Below are 26,501 nucleotides of genomic sequence, written 5' to 3' on the forward strand. Positions count from 1 at the left end.
TTTCTCCACTTTTTAGGGATGGGTGTAAGGAAGTTTTACTGGAACCAGCACTCTGAGTTTCATGGATGATGGTTTTCCTCCAGCAAAACAGCCTGGGGAGCTTTAATGCAGCACCAGTCACGAATTTCTGGCTCCTGGCACCTGTTTTACTGTTTTGACACCAGGCTTTTTAGCTCGGGGAAAATAATAATGATATCCGGAGTTAATGTTATTTACTAAAATACAAATTAATGCTCGGTCACATGGCACAATTTGTCATCCAGAGCTAAAATTAAAAGAAATTAAGGCTGACTCAGAAAGTTATTTCAGATCTGAGGGGGGAATGCTAAGTGTTGAGGCCACGCGGGAGCAACAGTGACATCTTCTGGCTCCGTAAAAAAATCTCCAGCTTTTTCACCAAGAAAACCACGGGGAAACTCCACAAAAACTTAATAGGGGTTGGGTGGACAAAAGAGTTTTCAAGTGGGAGGGACAGGCTTTGTGGCAGTGTATATTATCTGAGCCACCTCAGCATGACTGAAAATTTGAAGAGAGGGTGTGTGACACCGATGATCCAAAATGCCTGAGCAGAAGAGTTGAAGGGGTGTTGCTCTTCTCTCAGCACAGAGGACAAGGCTGTATCCACACTTTTAAGCTGCAGAGGAAGTGAAATATGTAGGAAGAGGCAGGCACCAAGAACTGATCCATGCAGACCAAACAATTTTTCCTGTCTGACGTGGAATAGGACAGGGCCTGGCTGCCTTGTGTTGACAAACCACGACACAGAAGCTGTTCCCCACAATGATGACCCAGCCTCCCTGTGAGCTGTGTGTGTTTGCACAATGGCTCACAGCTGATCTGGGGGTGCTGGTTCCGCTGCTGGGAGAACTTCTGCAGTGGGGGCTAGGAGAGTCCTGCCAAAAATACAGTATTATCCATCACACTCTCAGGCACAGGGTGTGACTCTTGGGGATGTCCTGTGCAGGGCTTAGAGCTGGACTCGATGATCCTTGTGGGTCCCTTCCAGCTCGGCGTGTTCTGGGATTCTGTGATCATCATCACTGAAGGGTTGATGCCTTCCAATCCTACACAGGCTAGATCTTCCCTCTGGTGGTAATGGCATTTCAAGTCAAGGACCTAATAGCAGACTTGTAGAATCACATAATGAGTTGGGTTGGAAGAGACCCTAAAAGTCATCCAGTTCCAATTCCTGGCCATGGGCAGGGACACCTTCCACTAGCCCAGGCTGCTCCAAGCCCTGGCCAACCTGGCCTTGAACACTTCCAGGGATGGGGCAGCCACAGCTTCTCTGAGAAACATGTTCCAGTGTCTCTCCACCCATCACACCTTCAGTCTTTTCTACACGTCTCTACCTCTCCCAGGTTGGACTGACCACCGCCCTCGGTCCCCCATGCTCCCATCCCCCTCCTCTTCCTCTAAACCACGTTTCTTTTAATCTCTCCCAAGGTTCTTTCTTCCCATCTCTGAAGCCCTCCGAAATTGTCTTCAAGATCATCTTCTGGCTGGGGTACTTCAACAGCTGCGTGAACCCCATCATCTACCCCTGCTCCAGCAAGGAGTTCAAGCGCGCGTTCATCCGGCTGCTCAAGTGCCAGTGCCACCGCAGGAGACGGCCCATCTGGAGAGTCTACGACCACCACTGGAGAGGGGCCTCTGCCAACAGCTCGGTGCAGGACTCTGAGACAGACCTGAGGCCCAGGATTAACACCCTGAACAGCTCCTTCATATTTAACTCCTCCTTCCAGGAGAGAGCCAGTAAGAGGCGAACGCTCAGCTTCAAGGGCTGGAAGATGCTCACTCCTTTCCAGAAACCAGCGTCCACCCAGCTGAAGGAGAAGATGAACAGCCTTTCTAACAAAATCCGGGGTGGCTCCAGCAAAGGGGGGGTGACAGCCACCTACAAAACAGAGGTGGAGTCTGTCTCTATTGGGATCCCTCACGATTTCACGGAAACCATTGACTATCAAACTCATGACTTAACAGACTGCTGTGGGCTGAGAGAAACAGATATTTGAACCCTCTGGAACAGCTGTCGATGGTTTCTTTAGAGGTATCCAGCAGAAATGTGGAGGGATACCACCTGTGGGTCTGTCAGGCAGACTGGAAGCAGCAATCAGGTATAAAATGCAGTTGCCCAAAGGTTATCCAAAAATCCCCCACGTGGCGCTCAGCCCCTTCTGTGGGATTATGGGTTCCTCAAATAAGAGCCAATGGCATATCCCATTTTAGCAAGCCTCAGCAGGAGGGGAAGATGTGGGGTGGATATGGCCTTAGGAGAAGAACTGTCTCCCTCCAGGGGATGGTTGTCTTTGACTTTGGAAGAAGCTGTGCAATTAAGGGAAACCAGGATGTCTCCTTTGCCTTAAAAACACCACCGTGAAATCTGATGGAAAGATCAAACCCCAAAAGATGCCAACCCTGCCTTAGTACATGTGATCATGTTTCCATCCAGGAAGGACACTGCCAAGCAGCAGCTTGCAGCTGACCCTTTAGATGATGGGTTGGGAGCTTGTAGGTCTGCAGGGCTGGACAGGACCTCCAGCCAAGCCCTTGGCTCTGGAGGTTGAGCAGACTGGGGTATTTCCAAGCAGGGTGGGGGGATCCTGGCTCTCAGCCATCATCTCTGCAGTGACCACAGCTTTGCCCCTTCCACATAACCTGGTTTTAGGCTGGAGGAGGAGACCAGATGTCTACACAGGGTGTGCAGGTCTCTCTCCTCTAATCCCAGCCTGTGAAGCATTTCCCATTTCACTTTCCAGTGAAACACTTGCAATCCACCTTGCTTTAGTGCTCATCCATCTGTGATACAGAGAGTAACCGGCTCCTTTTGGTGTCAGTCATCCCCAACCTTTTCTGTCCCCTTCTTGCTCTAGTTGTTTCTCTGAAAAAACACGGGATAAAAATACATCCCAGGGTATTCACTCAGGACGAGAGGAAATGGCCTCAAGGTGTGCCAGGGGAAGTTTAGGTTGGATATTAGGAAAAATTTCTTCGCTGAAAGGGTGGTCAGGCATTGGAACAGAGAAGTGGTGGAGTCACCACCCCTGGAAGTGTCCAAATATGTGTGGATGTGGCACTTGGTGACATGTGCCATGTAGTGAACATGGTTAGTGGTTGGACTCGATGATCCAAGAGGTCTTCTCCAACCATAATGATTCTGTGATGCAAGTCCTCAACCATCCTGCTCTGTGGCTCAGGAAAGGTGGGATGGCTGAGTTTGGAAGTTTGCATTTCCACTGCCCATTGAGTCAAAGCTAAAATGGAACTGATGTGCAGATGGATCTCCTCCCCAGTCAGGGTCACGCTCCTGACTCTTCTCCCAAGGGACTTCCCAAAAACCTGATACATCAAACCTTTGGTTTTGCCTTGGGTGTGTCCACTAACGTGGTCAAAAGCAACGACAGTAAGGGTTGGTTTTCCCTGCTCACAGCCCCAGAGTGTGAGCACCCCTCAGGAGGGCACCACGGTCTCCTCCGGGAAACTCAGGGAGTTGGGGCCATGACAGGCCCACCTCGGCCAGGTGACTCAGAAAGTGGTCACCCAAACTCTACTTGGCCCTGTGTTGCAGGCACTGGTTTCAAAATTCAGGCTGGTTTTATCAAACTTCAGATGACGATCATCAGGTTAAGGCGTGGGCAGGAGACACGTAGGTGATGGAGGTGAAGTCTGGATCTGAGCTGCAGCAGCTCAAGCCAGGTGACTAAAGAACAGGAATGTGAAGTCAGAAGGTGGAAACATGGCAATGAATGTGTTCCTGGGTGGAAGCTCATCCACATCAGCACTGTCCCCCCAACCCATGAGGAGTCTTTCATGAATGTGCCTACAGCACATGCAGCTGATCAAGGGTGGCTGCCAAAGGAAGATGAAAGGCTCCTCGGCACATTAGAGAGAATGTCACCTTTCTTTCTGCTGTTTATTTGCTTCAAAGTAAAACAAAAGAGAGAGAAAGCTGGAGTTTTTTATTTTTTAGTCTTTTGAGCAGTGCATATTGAGACAAGGTATCTGGAGCTGGCCCCATCTCAACAACCCTTAGTACCCTTTACTTGATGCAGGACTCCAAACTGGACCAATTATTGCACAAATATCAGGAGATTTTGTCCAAATATTTTCCTCCCAGCAGCAAACCCCACCAAGGCACATGGAGCAGCATTGCATTTACACTGAACTCAGACTCATCATGTTCTCCAGCATCTGCAAAACCACCCAGAGGTTCCAGCTGGGGAGGTTCAACCCCACAAAAGCAGGGACCCAACACCCCGTGGGAATTTTTGTGGGGAAATACATCTTTTTTTTCCCCCTATATCTTTGGCTTTTCGGGGAAGTGAGACCCTGCAGTGATGATGGGGTGACATGAAAAGTCATTTTGCATTGTAAGGACTGCAGGTGCCACTGGTTTCCAGGGAGCTTTGGAGATCTTGATGGGAGGCACTGGAGATGTAGCAGAGAAGGGACCAGGGAGGGGGCAGTCCATGAGTGCATCCATGACCAGAGGGATACATGTACACACTTTACTGTATTTATATACATGGGTCATCTCTAAAATACAAGGCATTCTCCTACAAAGGGGCCAACATCCTCCTATAAATGAAGATTCAGTAAATGTTGGCAAGCATTCCCATAAATGAGTTGGTATTATTGCTTACACTTCTCCCTGACTTTTTTATCTACTCCTTTTTTTTTTTCCTCCAGTTTTGAAACATTTACATTTACAGCCTCCAGCCCCTTGAAAGCATCCAGAAGGGAAAGAAAGATTAGTCTGGAGGTTTGCTGCCTCTCCATCCCAATTCTTTACACACCTACAAGGGAGAAAACAAGGATAAATATTTAAGCACACATGAACACACATGTAAATGCCCAAACTCTGGCTCAGTTACTTACTGAGTTTGATCTGGCCCCAAGAGATGCCCTAGAAGGTGCTGTAGGGAAGCTTTGAGCTCTGCTGTGCTGCATTCAGGCAAAATACTTGTTTCTCACCTAAGCCAGAACCCTCTCTTTCATTTGGCCTCTTGCAGCAGAAGCAGTGCCAGGACTGGACTCTGAGACTGCTCCTGGAGGGATTTGTTGGGAGCAGACAGGGCTATCATTGCTGGCAGGGGGAGGAACAACAATGTCATGTAAAATATGACCCAGGTCTGTAAAAGTGAGCGTTTCTCTTTGAATCCCTTACTTTTCCAAACTCTCCCAAGTTTGGAAACACGGGCTCAGACCTTCAGGAGGCAAATTCGGTCTGATCCCACGGATTTCTCTGGACCCACAAGGGTGTGACCAGCTGAGGGAATGGCCCTGTTTCTCCAAGTTTGCCACACAGGCCGTTCCCCAAAGCACCTGCACCTTGCTTTTGCAGCAGATCTCACCTCATTGCACTGGCTCCATGTCACTATTGCGTTGTCAGACCTTGCTGCTTCAAGGAACTAGTTGTTGATGAGTTTTGGTGTCACTGGACTCCCCTGAGTCCACGAGGGAAGGAAGGTCCCTGTCAGCCTGAGCTGGACTGCAGTTGGGTTGCATTACTATTGTTTACAGCGTGTATATAAGTGTACATTTTCTTTAGCAGACATTGGAATTTTTTATGTATAGATTTTTATTTTTCATCCCCAGACGTATTTATTAGCCAGAGTATTTCTGTTTTGTGTTCCGAGTTCTGTCAGATCGGTGTAAGCTCTATGGAACAGAATGCACATATTTTTGTTTGTTTGTACCAAATACATGCACAAACCTGTCTAAAATGTTGCTGTGAATTGTTGCTGTGTCTGATTTTTAAAACAAGGGCTGTAGGGGCTGAAGAAGGGAGGGAGGGAGGGAGGGAGAGAGGGAGGGAGGAAGAAACACCTGAAATTTATCCACTCGTGGTTATTTCTCAAAGACTTTTTTTGCAATTTCACAAGGATAATCTTTCCCACATGCAAGAATTTGTGATAAAAGCAAGTCAGGGCAGGACAATCTCAGGGATGAAGGGGTTGTACCTGCCACATCTAGAGAGTAGGTTTAGATTAGATATTAGGAAGAAAATCTTCCCTGTGAGATTGGTGAGACCCTGGCACAGGTTGCCCAGAGAAGACGTGGATTTCCCATCCCTGGAAGTGTTCAAGGCCAGGTTGGATGGGGCTTGGAGTAACCTGGTTTAGTAGAAGGTGTCCCAGGGAGGTCTTTAAAGTCCTTTCCAACCCAAACCATTCTGTGATTCTTATGTATATATATATATATCTCTATCTCATATATATATATGTGTGTATGTGTGTATATATGTGTGTATATATATACACACATATATATACACATATATATAAATATATTTTTATATAAAAATTTAAATATATAAATATATATTTATAAATATATATAAGTATATGTATGTGATACATATCTGAGACAGGACAGGGAAGGGCGAAAGGGAAAGGCAGAAGGAAAAACCAAAAGGAGATACAACATGAAAACACTGGATCAGTATTTGATAGCAGTCAGAGGTGAAAAATACATCAGGGAATTTGGGGACAGAGAATGGAAGAGATGGAGAATGACTTTGAAAATACCTTTGCAGCTCTGAATACGTTGATGATGCACTTTTAATTTGACTACTGTTTGCTTTTGATTAGTCCAGCTCTAGAAAGACAGAAGGGACCTAGAATGGATACAGGATAGTTTCCATCTAAAGGATAATTAAATCAAGGGGCGCTTTCCTGGAACACAGAGATGACTGAGGAAGAACACAATGGAGCTCTATAAAACCAGGAGTGCTGGGGACAAGATGAATAGTGGATGACTGTTCTCTGTTTCTCATAAAACGACATCAAACCCAATTATCAAAATGAACAAAATGAGGTACATTTTTGAGTGGTGGAGCTCATCACCATGAGATATTGCACCTGCCAGAAGTCTGTAGGGGTTAGAACAGCAACTGAGGGCCTCAGTGACAGGTAAGTCCATCAAGGGCTGTTGGAAACATTTATATAATCTCTGAGCTGAGAAATCCCTGAGGCAGCAATTGCTGTCAGCTGGGAGAATATTTCAAGGGATATTTCACTGTTGGCTTTTTCTTTCCTTCTATTCCTCCCAGTTTCCATCATGAGAGAGGGGATTCAGCTGGAAGGACCCAGGCTCTGTGTGTCCCCTCCATCTGAACTGAGCCCATCCATTCCCCAGTTACATCATTCATTTTCCTGTTCAGAGGCTGAAATGAGAAAATAAACAGAAAATTCAAGATTAGTCTCCAATGCACATTAAACCATCAAGGTCACATGATTTTGCCATCACCGTGTGACAGTTCCTGCTGGGGAATTTCTGTTACCACTCAGAATTTGAAAACCATGTCCTCAATAAACTGACTTTTACAATCTTTCCACAGGATAGAGATTGTAGCTGGGGCTGGGATTTGCCCAGAGTTTTCCCAATGAACTTCAGCCATCCTGTGCAAAGGCTTCTACCTGTATTTTTTTTTTTATCCACTTTCAGACATCTGAATGTCCCTCCACGGAGACACAACATCATGGAGAGTGACATTAAGGTCACTGATAATTAGGTTTGCTTTTTCTCAGTCCCATCTGTGGGATTCAGCTCGTGGATTTAAAACATCTCCATTCAAATAAGGTCTGTGTGTGAGTCATGTTTAAACTTCACTAGAGAAAAAAAAAAACACAATAATTTTTGCCTGAATATAGGTGTTCCATTGCATTTGAGCCATCCCAGGCTATCCAAGAGATCTGCATGTGGAAACAGGATGGAAAACCTGTTGTGCAAAACTGACTCAGGATCACAGCAGAAGGGCCTGACCTGTGAGCTGGGAACAGAAGTAAATGTTGGGCAAAGAACAGACAGAATGTGAAGGTCTGATCCCTTCTCTTCCCTCAGGAAAAGAGGACACAGGGTATTTGCTGAGGTTGAGCTCATCACCAAGAGTCAGGTGAATGCTTGACTTGCAGGGTGGATCCCAGCAGCCAGTCCCTGTGGCATCCTGGAGATCCTTGGAGTCCTGACAAGGCGGTGGAAAGGACACATCAGAGATAGAAAATGACATTGAGGTCCCATGAGACCAGGAAAAGAAAAGGTTTATAGCAAAATGTTCAGTTCCATTCCTAACAAACCAAACTTACCCAACATTTCTGCGTGCAGTGCTGGTGGATAACGGGTGCCTTGGGGCTTGAGGGCACTGTGTGGGCATCAAAAATAGGCTTTATGCATTTTCTGGCAATGTTATCTTGCGTTTATTATGCCCAGATCTCCAAACTAATGTTTTTACAACACAGCCCCAAGCAGGTCGATTCACACAGTTTGGGGACCGCTGGGCTTTCTTCACTTCTCTCCTTTACCTTCCAAAAGACTGAAGCAAACGAGGGGCTCTGCCCATGATGGTCCAGCTGACCATGGCTCAAAGTCTCACTGAGACCTTAGAGAGAGCATTTGGATTTTCACAAAAAAAAAAAAAATCCGGGCCCAGTCCAGCTCCTGTGCTGAATATTTACTTTTCTTTCCTTCACAGCTGCTGCTTTCTGGATGGAGAAAAAAAAAAAATAATAATTCCCTAAGGCCTGTAGATGATTCATAAATCTCACTGAAATGTGACCATAATTAAGTAGCAGCACCACTGCTCTGAGATACAGCCTGTTCAAATCCCTCTGCTCTCTCCTGGCAGATCTGTGGCCTCCTTAAAGCCTCACAGAATAACTCATGGATCAGAAATTCGAGTTCAGTCGTGGCAGGAGGGTGTTTTTGGGAAGAGAAGGTCCCAAATCTCCGCCCCTTCAGTGGCCAGGAGGTTCCAGGTGGCATCATTAGGAGAGCAATACCACTGTCTTTCTGCTTGTCAGCAGGGACTTTCCATTTCCAGAGTTTGCAGAAGGTGTTTGAAATGCAGAAAACTGAGAGGAGCACAAGAGAAAACCCCCAAAGCCCCAAACCCAGTATTAACCAACTAGAACATGCAAGGCCAAAGGAAATTTGCATTGAGTTATCCCAAAAACTCTTTCTCATCTACAAGCTGCCTTGATACAGATTGGGATTTCTCAGCAGGTTCTTGGAAGAAGGGAATGCCCTTGGGTAACCCTGTTTTTCTCATAGCAGGGTAGTTTTATGGGTTTAAAAGGTTTGCTCCCTCGACAGCATAGTTGTTGATCTGTGAGTAAATTGCCATTGTTTTATGCATGTTTATCACCCCAGTGCTCAGCAGATGATTCACAGTGCAAATCCAATTTAACTCTGATCGCTGTGGCACTTCCATTTCTAACCTGTTTTGGGCTTGCAAGCTTCAATGATGCTTCTCAAAGTTTTAGGGTATGTGGGAGGGGGGCTGACAGAGTATAAATATGGGTTTTTTATACGTACATATTCATATATATCTATCAATAGATACATCTACACAATCTGTGTAGACATAAAGACATACATATGGATGCAATTTATCCTCCTATCACTTTTTGGTGCTCTTTTTGCAAAAGAACTCTTCTGTCTGTGGTCACCATCATACCCAGACTGTGTCTCATGTCCTCCTCAGACTGCCCAAAAGTCCACACGTTGAGTGCAGCTGCTGCATCACCATGTGGGTGATGCAGAAATCAACAATGAGTTTTCTAATATTCCATTGCTGGAATCAGTTGCCCAGAAAGGACGTGGATTGTCCCTCACTGGAGTGCAGGCAAATATTTACCTTGGGTAGCATCTCAGGCAGGATGGATCCTGCTGCAGGAGGTGGGGCAGTTCTGAGGCTCCTGTGAGCTGCATCATTCCATATTCTGAGCTGCTCCATGTGTTTGCTCTCACCTCTTTTTTAGGGAGTTTATGCAAAAAAGAGGGAGTGACTTTTTACACAGGCAGATGGTTACGGGGCAAAGAGGAACAGTTTTGAATTAAAAGAGGACATATTTAGATTAGATGTTAGGAAGGAATTGTTGGCTGTGAGGGTGGGGAGGCCCTGGCACAGGTTGCCCAGAGAAGCTGTGGCTGCCCCATCCCTGGAAGTGTCCAAGGCCAGGCTGGATGAGACTTGCAGAAACCTGGGCTAGTGGAAGTTGTCCCTGCCCATGGCAGGGGTTGGAACTGGCAGGTCTTTAAGCTCCCTTCCAACCCAAACCATTCCACGATTCTATTATTCTTATCCCCAACCTACCCTGAGGAATTAAAAACTGGGGCTTTTTTTTCAGTTTTTGTGACTTGGCCATCTATTTCTGCTTGCACTGTAGGTTTTTATCCCACCTCCAGCTTTTTAAACTGAGCAAAGACAAATGGCTGTGCCAACAAACTGCCTGTGAAAAGGAATTAAACACACCCCTGCTGATTAATTTACTATAGACATGATTTAGCTTTTTTGTCCAGTCTCCAGTTTCTCCTATCAGCCCCAAAATGATCATCTTTCCCCTGGCATGGTGCTATTCCTGAGGGTCACACAGCCTCCAGCTGAGCCCCTCTCTGTGCACTGACCTCTTGGGATCTGGGAAGCAGGACTCTGTCATTCCACAGGCAAAGGATTAGTAAATCCACTGGCAGGAAGATGAGGTCAGGGAAACTGAAAAGTGAGCGCAGGGAGTAGTTAACAAACAGAACAATTTTTCTCAAACACTTGAGGGGTTCTTGAAATGCAAAACTTGGGAGAAAGGAGAGAATTATTTTGCAACACATGCTCTGGATGAGAGAAATAGAACGGGCTTGATGCAGAAGTTTGCTCTCCTGCCCTGCTTACACAGGAGGTCAGGCTCAATTACCAAAATATGCTGTCTGCCCTTAAAAATAAACTTTTTTCTGTCTGGTTTGGCAAGTCCTGCTGAGCTTAAAGTGTTGGCCAAAGATTGCACCTGTTCTGCTGAAAGGAGAAAATACCCTGTGCTGAGGCATCTACTGCTGACATAAAGGAACCTGCATGGAAAGGTAAAGTCTCCTCTCCTCTCCTGTAATTTATTTATTTCCAGCTTTATTTTTAGCACCCATTTTCTTTGAATTACATTTTTCTACCAAGGGCCCCTTCAGCTATTTTTGCTGCTGGAAATTGGCCGGACAAGTTATTTCTTTTCTTTTTTTTTTTCACCATCCTTTTCATTTAGTTATTTATTTTGGAGGGATTTATTAGCAGAGAAAAGAACCTGACTGACAGCCTGAGAGCTCTCTCTCTCTCTCTCTCTCCATCCTCTCTGTAAACCAAGGAACTGGATTTTGACACTCGGGGCAAGCAAAGAAATTGTCACCAGCAGGCCTTGGATCACTGGATTTTTCTAATTCCTTTTTCAGCCCACCTCTGCTTTCAGCCTCCAAGTCACCCTGTAACTTCTGCCCATTTGCTCTGCATAAATGGGTGTAATTAATTCACAAATTATAGACCATCGTGTCCATCCTCACCATCCCTTTTCTGATGGAGCAGTTCTATCATAGAATCATGGAATGGTTTGGGTTGGAAGGGACCCTAAAGCCCATCTCCTTCCACCCCCTGCCATGGACAGGGACACCTTCCACCATTCCAGGTTGCTCCAAGCCCTGTCCAACCTGGCCTTGGACATTTCTCAGGGATGTGTATCCCAACCTTGACCTTTTCTAGGCCTATCACACCCTTTTTAAGGGCTTCTGGCCAAAGTTAACCTGACCATTCCAGTTGCAGCTCCATCAGGAATAACATCACATGCATAACATCATCATGCATGTGGAATAATTATATTTATCTTTATCCTCAGTTCTTTTCCCATCAATTCCTACCGTATTTTGGCCTTTCTGACCACAGAGCTGAGGTTCCCATTTCAGCTATTCCCAAAGATCCAGCGGCCCTTCCCTGAATGCTAATTCCCTGCTCCTGAGTGCACGGCCACCTCTGCATGGTTTTTCCCTCATCTGCATTATTTTGCATTCATCAGCATTAAATTCACCACCTGCTAATCCGATATCAAGACATCCCTTGCACAAATATTCACATTTAGCATTAGCTTTGACTGCCCTGAATAATGAAGGATCATCACCAAACTGTCACCAACCTATTTACGCTTTTTCCCAGATCTTTTGGGGACCTAATAAATTTGTCCAGTGTCAGAAATGACTGTTTAATCATATTTTTTTTTTTGCTTCTTCTCTATTTATTCCATCTGTTATTAAGCCAGAAGACCTTTTACCTTATCCCATGACAGCTTAAAGAGATGGGAACCTCTTCAGGGTAAACTGTTGAATGTAGAAACAAGGCTATAATCACTATAAAACCTTTATAAAAGCCACCAGTGTTGACTGTATGGAAAAGTGGAAGAGGGATGGATGATACCACTGGAGAGGAATTTCAAAGGCCACTGAGTGTATGGATACTGTGAACACTATGCCTCCCATGCCAACTGCACTGGATCCAATACTTTTTTCCATGGGAGCAATGGACAGTCAAACAGCAAAAGTCCATGTGACAGGCAACTGCAAAGTAAAAGGGTCATGTGTTTATTTTAAACAAGAAAATGGTGCTTTTGCCAATGCATTCCTAAAAATACTGTCAGCAACACAGAAAAAAAGAGCTCATGGGTGTGAACAGACACAGCTCAGACATGAATTAGTTTATTCATTTTAATAATTTAAGTAAACAGAGAAAAAAAAATTCCATAATTGCATAAAAATATTCCAAAAAATATTCCAAATCCTAGGTGTCTTCAAGAGGAAATACCTAATGGAGGGATAAGGTACCAAAATAACTGAAGAAGGATTTGGAAATGTCATCAAATGAAATTGGAGTCTCTCAGCAGAGTGCAGAACAAAAGAAGGAAAAGGCTTCCAGCTCTGCAGCTCACTATGAGGGAGGTTGAAAGAGGAGCTGGATGAACCTCTTGCTTTGAGAGTCTCAGATCAAACAGAGCAGAGAGAGTTGAAAATCATGAGTTGAAAAGGGAAAAAAAAAGAGTATAAAGGAAAAAAAAAAGGACTATAGCATTTGCATAGTCCATAAATAATTAATCAAGGAAAGGGAAAGTTAAAGCAGTGTTATGCTTCCCCATCCAGGAGAGATATCTGGGCATCTCCAGAAGATGTCCTCAGGATCCTCAGGTTTGGGAAGGGTTGTCAGTTTGTGGGAAGGGTTGTCAGTTTTTTGGAAGGTCAGGCTGCTCTACAAGGGTGGAAAAGTGAGTCAAGGGGCCATGGAGATGATCAGGAGTTTGGAGGGTGCACACAAAGGAGATACCAAGGCAGCTGGGTTCACCCATTCCAAAGAAAACAAGGTTTGAGGTGGGCATCTGGTTGCACTGCTCCAGTGGGATTGCAGAGGAGACAGAGCCAGGCTCCCCTCTAGGCAATGGGCTCAACATCCAACAAGAGAAATTCCCATTTTTCCATATTTCCTGACCAGGGGTCCAGAAGGATGTGCAGCCTCCACTTTGGAAACACCCGAAACCGGACGGAACAAGACCCTGGGCAACCTTGGGGTTGGCCCAATGTCGAGCAAAGGACTGAGTTAGAGACCTCCAACATCCTTCATTCCTCAAAACTAAGATCCTTTGGAAAACAGATAACATCTGTGCAAGGCTTCCAGCTCTGCCCTTTAGGAGGTGCTTTTTTTTTGTAGGCTACAATTTGTGTTGGGTTAAATTCCTTCGAGGCTCCAGTGAGAAATGTCGTCCCTTTTTACATGACAGGTAGAGTGTAGAGCTTTACTTATTTTTTTTCTGGAGAGGAACAGCCAGATTAGAGGCTCTGAAGAGCCTCAGAAGCAACAGCTCCTACCAGGCCACAGAGCAGCCCCACATACACCCCTCAAACAGCCACAGAGCCGTCCGGGCACATTTTTTAAAGACACTTCATTCAGAAACACTGGCTGCCATCCAGAATACTAAAATGATAATAAAAAAAAAAAAAATTAAAACTGCTCCTCTTCCCTGCTGGTTTTGATTTGTTTGCATCAAGGGGAAACCACAGTCCCTGTTGTTCCATTTCAGATGTGCTCTGAAGGTCGGCACGCCCTGCACCCCGACAGCGCTCATAAATCAGGAGTGAGCTAAGTTTTCATCATCCAAATTTGTTCTGACTGCTTAGAGCTTTTCATCACTTCTCTTCCCATCACCAGAATGATCAGCAACTAAAAGGGCTCCAAGGTCAAGGGATGTGTTTCCAAGAGAAAGACCTTCTCACCCTGACACCCCAGTACTTACTGTTTGAGTCTCACCAAGGAGAGAGGAGAGGACTCTGGATGGTTGTGACCCATCTCTCCAGGACACTCCACATGCTTGACAGCAGCTCCCAGAGCTTGTGTCTCCAACTTCAGGAGATCCTAGGAGTCATTTAGGGGGCACAAACAGCATTTACCCAGATAATGGAGAAAGTTAACCCAAAATCCCAGTGTCGTTTGGATTTTTCCTCGCTCACTCTAAAACAAAATGTGTGTAAATATCATCAGCTGGGGGAAAAAAATGATGGCTGGAAGTGGAATTTTTCATTAGAAGCAGAAAATAAATGGGATGTACTCAGAGGAATCTAGACACAGAGACTGAGTCACTTTTATGCTAATATGTCCTCATCAGACCTCCCCAGTGGATACGAAAAAACGGTCTTATTTACTGTAATTGAAGTTTATGATAAAAGCACTCTCATGTTCTCTGTGTACATACACATCTATTCAGAAAAAAAAACCACCTTCTTTTTCTCTCCCTTTTTTTGTTCTCTATAACTTCTCCCTTTTTTTCTCTTTGGAAAGTGTGGTTTTGAAGTGAAGCAGCAATACCTGCTCAGAGGTGTAAAAGCAGAGGTTGGCTCAGGTAGGTACCACACCTCCACCACCCTTATCCCTGGTCACTGTGGCTGCTGTGACACCAATTGCCTCTCTCTGCTGAGGTGCACAACAGCTTCATTTTTCGTGTCCTTCTCCTGCTCTTTATCCTCCTCCTTGATGACTCTGAGCTAAGAAGAAAATTGTTGCAATTACTGGGAGGCTTTTGCTCTGATCTAAATGAGTTGCAGTTCAATAAAGGCCCAAAATGCAGCACTTGGCTGCAAAGCACCTTGATGCGGGGTGGTGAAACCAGTTCCAAAGGAAATAAATATAAATCTGACAGCTGTTCTCATCTCTGGGAGAGCTGCCTGTGAGCATTCCCAAGTTAGAGTCCGCTGATCCTGCAGCTGATCTCTCCCAGTGTTTTTCCTCTCTTAGTTCTGGCTGGCTCAGATCTCTCTCTAACCAGGAGCATTAATAACCACATCAGCACCTTTTCTCCTCTCTCTGGCTCCTTTCAAAATCTTGGTGGTCAGAATATCCTCCACTCACGCGGGGATTGGGAAAACCTTCCCTGCTCCCAAACCCTTTTCCCCAGCAAGCAATTTAACTCCCACCTCCACCACAGCAAGGAGATCTGCTCCAGGCCACCATCCCTCCTCCACACACCAACTAATGACCTGGAAATCATTTTGCTTTGCATGATTTATGCTCTTCTTGCACCACAGCTCAAGAAATACATCAGCACCTGGGCTCTTGCCCTGGCACAGAGGTGGGATGATGCCTGAGGATACAGCAGTGCCAGGAACTGGAAAGCTACCCTGTTCCACTGTTGGTCAGAGCATTCAGGGACCTGCTCAAGAGCTGGTCATCACATTTTGGACATCACAAAATCCCACCAGATTAAACCAGAGACACCCCAGGGGCTTGAGTTTCCTGCCAGGTACATGAGAGGGGGGTCAATGTTTTGATTGCATCCACATGGAATCATAGAATACCTCAGTTTGGAAGGGATCCATCAGGATCATCGAGTCCAGCTCCCTGCCCAAACTCATCAGTGAAGGAAGTCTAATAATCGTACTTGATGGGACAAAATTGAGAGCAAATTCACTAGAAACTGCCTACATCAGGGAAAGAAAAAAAAAACCAAAAAAAAACCCGCAAAAATCCAGCAAAGTGTATCTTTGACCCTCTGTGAACAACTCAAAATATGCAGAGAAGCTGCCAAATTTTTCAAATGGCTGATGCTACCAGGGGTTTTTGACTTTCTGGAGAAGGGCCAGTGCTTATGATCGAGCATCAAAAAACTGTGTTTGGTCAGAGCAGCAGCACTTGTAAGGCTTTGTGGCCCTGGGAAGGAAACAGCCTGCACCAGGCAGACCTGGGGGCTCCAGAGGAGCTGCCCCCATCCACGTCCCTCTGGAATTTTTACGTGACAGGCACTGGGAGGAAGGGATGTGAGACAAAAAAACCACACCACTTTTTGACAGTGGGAACAGGACCTGCCACTCCACGACCCTGGAGCTGCCATGTTACTGTAAGTACTTCATGAGAGCTTGTAGAAAAATAGAGGGGCTTTTTAAACTGGCAGAGCATCAAACGACAAGGGGCATGGTTTCAAACTAAAAGAGAAGTTTAGAGTAGATGTTAGGGAGAAATTCTTCCCTGTGAGGGTGGGGAGGCCCTGGCACAGGTTGTCCAGAGAAGCTGTGGCTGCCCCTGGATCCCTGGAAGTGTCCAAGGCCAGGTTGGATGGGGCTTGGAGCAACCTGAGCTAGTGGAAGTTGTCCCTACCCAGGGCAGGGGGGGGGAACAAGGTGATCTTTAAGGTCCCTTTCAAACCATTCTTTGACTCTTGATTCTATGGTTTACTGGTAGATTTGGCAGTGCTGAGTTAATGGCTGGACTTGACGACCTTAGAGGGCTTTTCCAGCCTAAATGATTCTATTTTGATGGTACAGCACAAAGGAAACACAGACTCACCCCTGTGCTTGTCTGGAAGGAGAGCTGGCCAGGTAACCTAATCCCAGAGTTTGTCTTGCTTTTGAATCTGCAAGACAACAAGTCCCAGCACACCTCTGGGTCTGCTGCATCCTGTGACATCAAACAGCATGTGCTTTTCCAAAATAGCCCCCTTATTTGTGTTGTAAACAATGCAGGTGTTTTTTAGTCTCTCCCAGTGACTCAGTTGCCTCGAGCCCTGGGTCCCAGTCACGACAATCTGAGTGACTTTGCTGTCACTTTTTCAAGGACAGCACACTGATTTTTCTGTGAAGGTGCTACCAGCATTAATCACCTCCCCAGTATTTATAAACCACACTGGTTTGTTTGCTTTCGTGACTGCAATTACAGAGTGAAAAGAGGTTTGTATTGAACTGCCTGTCCTGATGCAGAGGTGTCACTCTCCACCAGGCACAGGTCATCTGGGAACCCTTTCCAGCTCAGGATTTGCTTGGTTTTCCCTCTTCCGTGTTAGTTTGTATTTTATCAGTGCTTAATATTCTCTGCTGTGGTGGTGCTAATTCCCTGGGCTTTTTTCAGGTGTCTCTGAAGCTCCTCCCTTGCTTTTGACTACCTAAATTAGTCCTGTGCCATCAGCTGCCTCATTGGCCTCTGTTTCCAAGCCATGTATCAGCCCATTAACCAGCACAGCACGCCTGGGGCTCATCCCTGCACCGTGACCTTCTGCCACAGCTGACCATTTAATTTCCCATTTGCTTTCTTCCAGCACAGCTGTGGAGCCAGGACAAGAGTTTCCCCCTCACCCTGAGACCCCTTATCTCCCTTGGGAGGCTCTTTAGACCTTGTTAAAGACCTCCTGGGCATCCAAATGCACCGTGTCCACCAAGTCTCCCTCATCCCCCCTTTTCCTGATGCAGCCATTGAGTTGCAATCCCTCTGTGAGACCTTTCTCCTCCACAGGCTGCTGGGTCCATGTGCTCCTGTCCTAAGCTATCTCCCTGAAACTTCATTATCCTGGTTTTAAATATAATTTCAAACTGATTTCCCCAGGACACATGTAAGGAGGGACAACCTGTAATTCTCCCAACCTCACCTTAAGGCTTTTTGAATATAAATGGAATCTTCCCTAAATCCCAGTCCTTGCTTCTTTTCCTTAGTAAGTCAACCAAGACCTAGCTAAATTTCTCAGAAATGCTTGCCCAGACAATTTGAACCCCAGCTGGGATTATTCAACCTGGAGAAGAGAAGGTTCTGGGGAGAACTTAAAGGCCCTTCCAGTACCTAAAGGGGCTCCAAAAGAGTTGTATAGGGACTTTGGACAAGGGCCTGGAGAGACAGGACAAGGGGAAATGGCTTCTCACTGCCAGAGGGCAGGAATAAATGGGATACTGGGGGGAAATTTTTCCCTGTGAGGGTGGGGAGGCCCTGGCACAGATTGCCCAGAGAAGCTGTGGCTGCCCCATCCCTGGAAGTGTCCAAGGCCAGGTTGGACAGGGCTTGGAGCAACGTGGGATAGTGGAAGGTGGGGGTGGATAGGGGGTGGAATGTGATGGTCTTTAAGGTCCCTTCCAACCCAAACCATTCCATGACTCTACAAAAATCGCTCCCTTAAATGTGGTGCAAAAACATCTGCCCAATGAAAAGTTGTGTTTCTTCTTGCTGTTGTTTCCATCCAGCAACTCACATGCTTGGCATTGTCCTCAGGGCACCTGCCTGGAGACCTCTCCTCCCAAATCACAGTGTTCCTCTACATTATCTCCTTATTTCTCTCTCTTTCTCCTTACCCACAGAGGAACTCCTGTCTGTGTTCCCTGGAAGGACTGGTCAGTGGATTGGCACATCCATCCTGACCCAAATCCTCCAGGAAAAGGGGATCTACCCCATCCCAGGGTGAATTGAGGTGGATCCCTTTCGGTTGAGAAGGATATGTCTCAGCCGTCCTCAGAGCAGGGATGAGTGGCACTGAGCCTTGCTTGGTTCAGCAAAGCTCCTTCTCTCCCACTCTTGCATTTCCCAGTGGAAATATTTGTCCTGGAGCAGCGGGTGTGGCTGCAGTGACGCTACTGCATAACAAGGACATGACACTCTGCACAGGCTGAGGGGAATGGGAAGGAGGGTGGAGAGTGCAGGGTTAGAGCAAGCTGTGGGAAGGGATCCTGCTGGAGAACGAGTTCAGAACTCATCTGGGAATTCAAGGTCATGCAGACACTTTACAAAGTCCACTGCATCGGCAGCTCCTGCTTAGGAGAGCAATAAATATGTAATTTTTTTAATATATTTTTTTTCTATTTTATAGTAAAATTATATTATATTTAAATTTTATATTAAATTCTATTTGTAGTCCCCCTAGTGTGTATTTATATTTTTACATATATTTAGATCAAAATATATTTCTATATAAATATACAAAGAAGAATATACGAGTTTATATATCTATATGTATATATAGATATATCTGTATGTATATATAGATATATAGATATATTTACCAAGTGTTTTCAGTTTAAGCAAATAAAACTGTGAGCCAGCTGCAATAACAACTGAGTCCAGGTAATTTGAGGGGCATTTTATCCCAAATCCACCCTTTTCCACCCACCTCTGACTTTTTGTTATCTACTCTGTCTCTCTTCCTACTCCATTATCTGGAAGTAGGGGTGCCTTAGCACTTCTTTTCATGAAGTATTTCAAGTGCAGCTTTTCCACCTAAAAATGTGGTCCAAAGAGGTGAGACAGAAGTGGGTTTGACCAGAAGGGCCATCCCTTGCTAAGCCACACACAGAACACTGACTGCATCATCTCCAGACAGGATTCAGGAAGCAGAGAGAGTCAGCCTAAAATTAATCCTCACCTGAAAAAGTTTTAGGGGAAAAAGCTGTCATTACTCTGTCCTAATTGTGCTGAAAGCCTGGCCCAGTCAGTGCCAACTGTGCCAGCAGGCAGCTTGACATTCCTATTCTCCAGGGACAGGAAAGTTTTTATGTCATTTAAAAGTGATGTCAGAATGGTTTCCTTGGGCTCAGCATCATGAAAGAAGGACATGGAGAATCCCCCAGTCCTTCCCAGCCATCCTGCCAGAACTCCATGGGAATTAAACTCGTTGTTTTTTTTTTTTGAAAGGGGAGCAGAAATCAGAGGATCAAACCTCTTGGGTTATCTCCAAGCCTGGGAATAGAAGGAAGGTGTTGGGGTCTGACTGAGACTCCATGGTGTGGGAGGAGCAGGATGGGTGCCACCAGCTCCAAGCACAGGGACTAATATGCATGAAGGTGGGGTGGCCACCTCAGGCTTACTCAAAACATGAGTCTGGGCCTATCTTTGTCCTAAAATGCCCAGTCTGGGCTCTGGTTCTGCTTGCAGAGAGATCCAAAGGTCCATGGACCATCTTGGGGCACATCAAGAAATCCCCTGCCAAGCCTGCAGTGTCCAGGGGCACGAGCAAGGTGTCACAGGGTGATGGACTCAACCATCAGACATCCCACTGTGAGAGATGGAGGGTCACATAGGCTCAGGTAAACAAGGAAGGGACAGGTATGGCCCAGATGAGAGAGGCTGGCAGAGTGGGACAGGACAGGAGCCTGGAGAAGAGGACACTGAGGAGAGACCTCGTTGAGCTTCCTCACAAGGGGCAGTGGAGGGGCAGCTCCGGTCTCTGCTCCCTGTGACTGGTGACAGGACCCAGGGAACAGATGGAGCTGTGCCAGGGCAGGGTCAGGTTGGGTCTCAGGAAAAGGTTCTTCCCCCAGAGGGTGGTTGGGCACCGAACAGGCTCCCTGGGGTTTGAGCACAGCCCCAAGGCTGCCAGAGCTCCAGGAGGGTTTGGACAACGCTCTGAGGGACAGGGTGGGATTGTTGGGGTGTCCTGTGCAGGGCCAGGAGTTGGACTGGATGATCCTTGTGGGTCCCTTCCACCTCAGGATATCCCATGATTCGATGATTCCTGGCTTGTGCAAGCCTCTTCTTTCCTACCACACAGGAGCACAGGGATTGCCATCACAGAGCAGGTAAAAATTCAACCCATTCACCCAGGAAGCAGCAGCATGACAAGCAAAGGCTGGTGCCTGTATTTATGGGCACAAGCACATCCAGGTGTTGTCAAGATGGTTTGAACATCCCCAGGTGAGGAAAAAAGCATCCATTTGGACTGTGAAGCGTTCTTACCTGTAAGCAAGTACATTTAGGGTTTCCAGTCGTGTTGTAAACGAAGGCAGGCAGTGCAGGGAAGGAGAGCTTTGTTCCAATGTCCCTGTGCCGAAGTTTCCTGAAGATTTACAGCCCTCAGCTGGTGACTCTTGGCACAGCCCTGCTGCAGACACTGGCACATCCACCTTCCCATCTCAGGATGAGTGTGTGCCCTCTCTCCTGGCTAATCTGTCATCTGCACCCACCCATGCCACCCATGTCAGCCTCAAATCCTCCCCTGGGCATCCCACTGGCTCAGCCCTCACCTGCTGCCCAGCCAAATGTGACATATTTAGCTCTGCTATTTTTATTTTTTATTTTTTTTTAGTCTCTCCCCTTATAAATCAACTTCTCCATCCCTTGAATCCCTGCCTGTGCTGCTGCTTTTCCACTTGGCAATGCCCAGTTGCCAAATGCCTGACAAATTGCTCTTTGGCAGCCACCTTGCCCAGGGCCACACTGCCCGTGAGAAAAGTGAAGCTGTTCCTCCTCCTCCCAACATAATTCCTCGTTTTATTGCTGCTCTCCCACTCATTCCCCTCATCTTACAGACACCCACAGCAAACCTCCTGCCATGAAGACACCAGGCCAGCCAGGGTTAGGAAATCTCTCCCCGTGCTTCACAAAGGATTTTTGGATTTATTTTTGCATTGGATCAAGCTGGCGTTGCTGGGATCAGAGCCCTGGGCTTGGAGTAGTTCCACGCCAGTGGCTCATCCCTTGTGGTTTGTCCCCCTCCTGAGATGTCACCAGTACCTGTCCGTGAGAAGGGAGGCTGGTCCACACGGACACGTGTGACCAACTATCCTTGCAGACCAGCTAGAGGCTGTAGTAGGGAAGAGCAGGGGACCAGAGGGAGGTTCTGGAAGGTGCTGAGCTCCCATATGTGGGTGGCTCATCCCTGGAATTGTTCATGGCCAGGTTGGACAGGGCTTGGAGCAACCTGGGCTAGTGGAAAGTGTCCCTGCCCAAGCCAGGGCGTTGGAACTGGATGATCTTTAAGGTCCCTTCCAACCCAAAACATTCCATGATTCTACATCCCTGCAACTCATGGAAATCCTCCATATCCAGCACATCACTCTTGGACTCACACACAGGACCTGATTAATCACTGTTATTTCTCCAAGGGGACAGCCAAATCCCCTGGGGGATGGGAGGCTCCTTAGCCAAACCCACTCCCTGGACACCAAGCAGTGGGCAATCAGTCTCTAAGGGAACCTCACACACGTGGGCTCTGATAGATGGGAGATCATCCAGCTTCTTCCCTCCGCCTCCCACAGCTCCTGCCAGCCCCTCAGATATCCCAGCGCATGCCAGGAACGGAAACACAACCCACTGATGAACAACCTACTCCCTGGACCGTGTCTGTGTCACCCCTCCGGGCTCCCGCTGCTCTCACTTCACTCACAAACACGTGTGTGAGTTTGCACATATTTCTTACAGCGTCCAATTTTTAACAGCTCCAGGGAACGTTTTTAATGCCACGAGGTGGCAGCACAAAATCACCTTTCCCCACTGCGTGTTCAGGCTGCAGAAGGTCCCCCAGACCCTGCGGCAGGGAGCAGTCAGTGGTCTCACCCCAGGGACGGCCCCAGCAGGAGAAAATATCCAACCCCATCAAGTGCAGAGCCAGGACCCTCGTTTTTCATCACTGAACCCCCTGTAATTTCAGCAGCCCCTCATTGCAGGCACTTTTATTTCCCTGAGCTTGTCCATCTTTCAGGCACTCGTGTGATAACCCCGAGGTGACTCTGAGCATGGTTTGGACACACAGAGCCTCTGGGCTTCACCCCACAGCACCGAGGAGCTGGAGGAACTGCTCTGATGTGCTGAGAGGTGCAGATGAGGCAAAGCAAGACCACAGGCACTGAGAGAAAATACAAGAGAGTTGGAGAGGGACTTTGGAAAAGGGCCTGGAGTGACAGGACAAGGGGAAATGGCTTCCCACTGACACAGGGCAGGGATAGATGGGATATTGGGAAGGAATTCCTAGCTATAAGGGTGGTGAGGCCCTGGCACAGCTTGCCCAGAGAAGCTGTGGCTGCCCCTGGATCCCTGGAAGTGTCCAAGGCCAGGTTGCACAGGGCTTGGAGCAACCTGGGCTAGTGGAAGGTGTCCCTGCTCATGGCAGGGGTTTGGAAAAAAGTGGTCTTGAAGGTCCCTTCCAACCCAAACCATTCTAGGATTCTCTGATGACCATTAATGTCCTGACCTTCAGGCAGATCAGTCCTGAACGTACCCAACAGAACGCTGCAACTCTCATCCCATTGGGGCTTTTTCCTTCTTTTTTCCAGCTCTGCATCTCCACACAGGGAAAAAAAACTCACAAGAAGGGATGTTTGGGCTGAGAAAGAGGAGATGAAGGCTGCAGGGAGCCCTCAGCAGCAGCAAAATCAGGGTAATGATATGTGGCTCAGAGGCACATCACAATCTGCTGCCATTCCTACACGTCTCAGAATCTCCCAGGGGGTCCAGTCTCCTTTTCTGCTTTGGGTATGTGTTTCCTACCAGCAAATAAATCAAGACCAGGGAAATTTCCTGGGCACCAAGCTCCATCCTGTAAACTGTATAATCAGCACCCCCTGGTACAGCCTGGCTTGTGCCCATTTGCACAGTTTGGAGCCCAGCATTGGTCCTGGACAGGGCCTGTAGGGCAAGGGGGAAGGGATTAACACCGCAAACATCCACAGAAAATCATGCTGGGAGCCTTAAACATGCTGGAACATGAGTCTGGATGGTCCTCACTCTGTGGGGCAGCACAGGCAACTACAGGCCACCAGCTCAGGCTTAACTGCTTGGGTGGGATGAGCTCAGAGCTCTTTTCCAGCCTTAATTCCGTGACTCTGTGACTAACCACAGTGGGTTAGTTAGAGACTAAAGGGTCTCTGCTCACCCCTGGTAGGTAACAGTTTGTGCCAGGAGGGATAAGGCAGAAGCCAGGACCTGCCCCACAGTTCCACCACCCCCCTCGTGCAAGAGAAGCTTTGAGCTCTCACTTCAGCTTTTCGAACAACCTCCTTATAAAGCATTTCTTGCTGCTGAGTTCAAGGGTCACAGAATCACAGAATTTAGGTTGGAAAACTCTGAGATCACCCAGTCCAACCGTTTCCCCAGCACTGCCAACCCATGTCCCCAAGTGCCACATCCACACGGCTTTTAAATCCCTCCAGGGAAGGCGATTCTACCACTGCCCTGGGCAGCTGTGCCAGGGCTGGACAGTCCTTTCCACGAGGAAAGTTTTTCCTAATAGTTTTCCTAATAAAATTTTCCTAACCATTTTTCCTGGATCTCCCAGGAGAGGGGCAGCCAGGGACAGATGTGTCCATTCCCCTGGGGCATCATCATCCATGAGGCTTCAGATACCCATATACTGCCTTCCCCACCCAGCCAGGGGAGCTCTCCCTAATTAATTCTGAGCAATTAGATGCCTCTTACCTTTCCAGCACCCACACACCTGCTTTCCACCCACCTTCATCCTACTGCTGAGCTCTTGGTGGACACGGCTGGAGTGAGTCTTGGAGAAGAGGGAGCAGGTGGGGGGGTCACAGAGCCCCGTGGTGACACCACCTCCCCTTGTCACATGCTCAGGGTGGCCTTTGCTGCTAATTTTAAGCACCTCTTAGTAAACAATCGCTAAATTTAGTGTCTTTGGAACATGAGCCTTGTATTAAAGGCTGGATTGCTGGTGGCTGATGGAAGCAGAGGAGTGAAGGGGCGAAGCAGGATTGCCCTGACACAGATCCCTGCTTGGCAAAACCAGGCACCATCATCACACTGTCTGCACAGAGCAGAGAAGGGAGTTTTGAAACCCTGATCACCAGCACAGCTGCTTGTCTTGGATGTCCCACAATTAAGAAGCCACAGGAATCACAGAATTACAGAATCATTTCAGTTGGAAAAGGCCTCCAAGAACATCGAGTCCAACCTGTGACCGACACCCACCTTGTCACCGAGCTCAGAGCACTGAGTGCCACATCCAGGCTTCCCTTAAACACCTCCAGGGACAGTGATTCCACCATCTCCCTGGGCAGCCCCTTCCAGTGCCTGACCAACCTCTCAGTGAAGAAATTCTCCCTGAATTTCTTCACTGAAGAGAGAAAGCATCTCCTTGTTTTTTTCCTGGGTCTCAGCCTCATATGCTCAAAGGATTTGGTTTTCTCCTCTGATCCCACTTTGCAGCAGATCTGGCTGCTGGGAAATCAGCTCTGGCTCCTTCAAGTTGAGCTCTGAGTGACTGAAGCAGGACAGATTTTTTCTCTTTTGTTCTCTTCAAGTGTGCTGTGCTCTCCTCCCACAGCCCAACTCTCTTCCAACTCACCCTCATCACGAAAAGGGGGTTGCTTCTGAGATAAAATGGGAGAGAAACATCATAAATTTAACATACCACCATCCTTTCCAGCTTTCCAGCAGCCAAGAAGGCATCCCACCTCCACACTACAGCAGGGAATCAGCACAGCCCAGCTGAGGCTGGAGTCAGTCAAAGTTGGTGCCTCCTCTGCAGACATCTATCTTGGGATGCACTGACTCATCCACTGGAGAGGGATTCTTCCCTCTCTTCTCTGCCCCTTCTCCTCCTCTCTGTAACTCGTTTATCAGCATGACTCCCACCCCACACACACACAGAGTGTACACACGCTTCACATGGGGCAGCAGATGCCAAACCAGGCACATCCCTCACTCCTCACAGGGCGCCCTGGCCAGCAGCCAGACAGATGGAGAAATGGAATGTGGGGAGATAAGGCAGCAGCTGCACACCCCAAGCCTTCATCCTGAAAACTTTTTTTTTTTTTTTATTTTTGGAAACTGTTTAGACATTTTTAAACTGTGCTGATGGCTGCACTGTGTGCGCTGGACTTTGAAGAAGAGCAGGATTTCTCTCTCTCTAAGGAATTTAAAAAAAAAAAAAAAAAGGCTTTTCTCATTCCAGATGGCAACTTTCACGAGGTCCCAACAACATCAAGTCCCACTCTGGCCCTGCGCAGGACAACCCCAAGAATCCCTCCAGGTGTCTGACAGTGTTGTCCAAACCTGGCAGGGTTGGGGCTGTGACCACACTGACCAGTCCTGTCAGCTCTGCCCTAACGAAAACCCCAGTTCTGAGAGATTCTTCCCCACAAACACCATTTACGTGATGTCTTTCTAACCTGTTTTCAGCCTAAGGAAGGTTGGATCCTGGATGCCTTCCCAAAGGTTTACATGGTCCACATCAGGACAGGCTTGTTGCAGCATCTTTATCCATTCACCCCAAGTTCATTTTCAAAGATTATTCTTGATAACCCCCCCTCTTTCACCAGTTTTGCTTGTGGACATTTTTAATCGCTTTTGAATGTATTTCCAAGCAGTTCTACTCAGTCACCACGAGAGGCATCACTGTCAGAGCTGCTGTCCTGATCCCACCAGGAGGAGCTGGCAGGCTCCTGAACAAACCTGGTCAGACATTCCTGATCCTTGGCACTGCTGTTTGGCCTCCTTGTGGTTCAGCAGCACTGGCTTGTTCATCTTGTTGATGAACCGAGATATTTACACACAGCTGGGCCCAAGCTGAGCACAAAGGAAAGGACATGGTGACACTGTGTGTCTGAGTTCCGGGGTGCCATCGCCTCTCAGAGAATGTGCTCTCCTATTCCAGAATCTCCCATGCCCTGGTTGATCCCCCAGCGTGGGCAGCAGGGCAGGGGGGGATTCTGCCCCTCTGCCCCTGTCTCAGGTGAGACCCCCCTGCAGA

The 26,501-nt window shown here is 47.3% G+C and overlaps 1 protein-coding gene and 1 long non-coding RNA gene across 9 annotated transcripts in view; one reads left to right on the forward strand and one right to left on the reverse strand.

Annotated features, from left to right (window-relative positions):
* ADRA1D (adrenoceptor alpha 1D) overlaps nucleotides 1-5,726 on the forward strand; it is a 45,759-nt gene extending 40,033 nt beyond the window's left edge. Inside the window, exon 2 of the mRNA XM_051798224.1 lies at nucleotides 1,447-5,726. Coding sequence (XP_051654184.1) covers nucleotides 1,447-2,015 — 569 coding nt within the window. The 3' untranslated portion in view covers nucleotides 2,016-5,726. The remainder of the gene's footprint in view (nucleotides 1-1,446) is intronic.
* Nucleotides 4,649-24,509, reverse strand: LOC127475986 (uncharacterized). 8 transcript variants are annotated; one of them, XR_007906437.1, is made up of 5 exons: nucleotides 20,756-24,509; nucleotides 14,079-16,685; nucleotides 9,638-10,492; nucleotides 8,088-8,483; nucleotides 4,649-7,966 (listed from the first exon to the last, which is right to left on the reverse strand). It is a non-coding gene; the product is annotated as an uncharacterized LOC127475986 (long non-coding RNA). The 8 variants fall into 8 exon arrangements; XR_007906439.1 differs by having other exon boundaries at nucleotides 4,649-7,168; nucleotides 7,768-8,483; XR_007906434.1 differs by having other exon boundaries at nucleotides 4,649-8,483; nucleotides 14,079-14,293.
* Between the last annotated feature and the right edge of the window lie 1,992 nt (nucleotides 24,510-26,501).

The sequence above is a fragment of the Manacus candei genome, unplaced genomic scaffold (genome assembly GCF_025592945.1).
Source record: "Manacus candei isolate 608988 ecotype Guabito, Panama unplaced genomic scaffold, ASM2559294v1 h1tg000048l, whole genome shotgun sequence".
Classification (NCBI taxonomy): Eukaryota; Metazoa; Chordata; class Aves; order Passeriformes; family Pipridae; genus Manacus; species Manacus candei.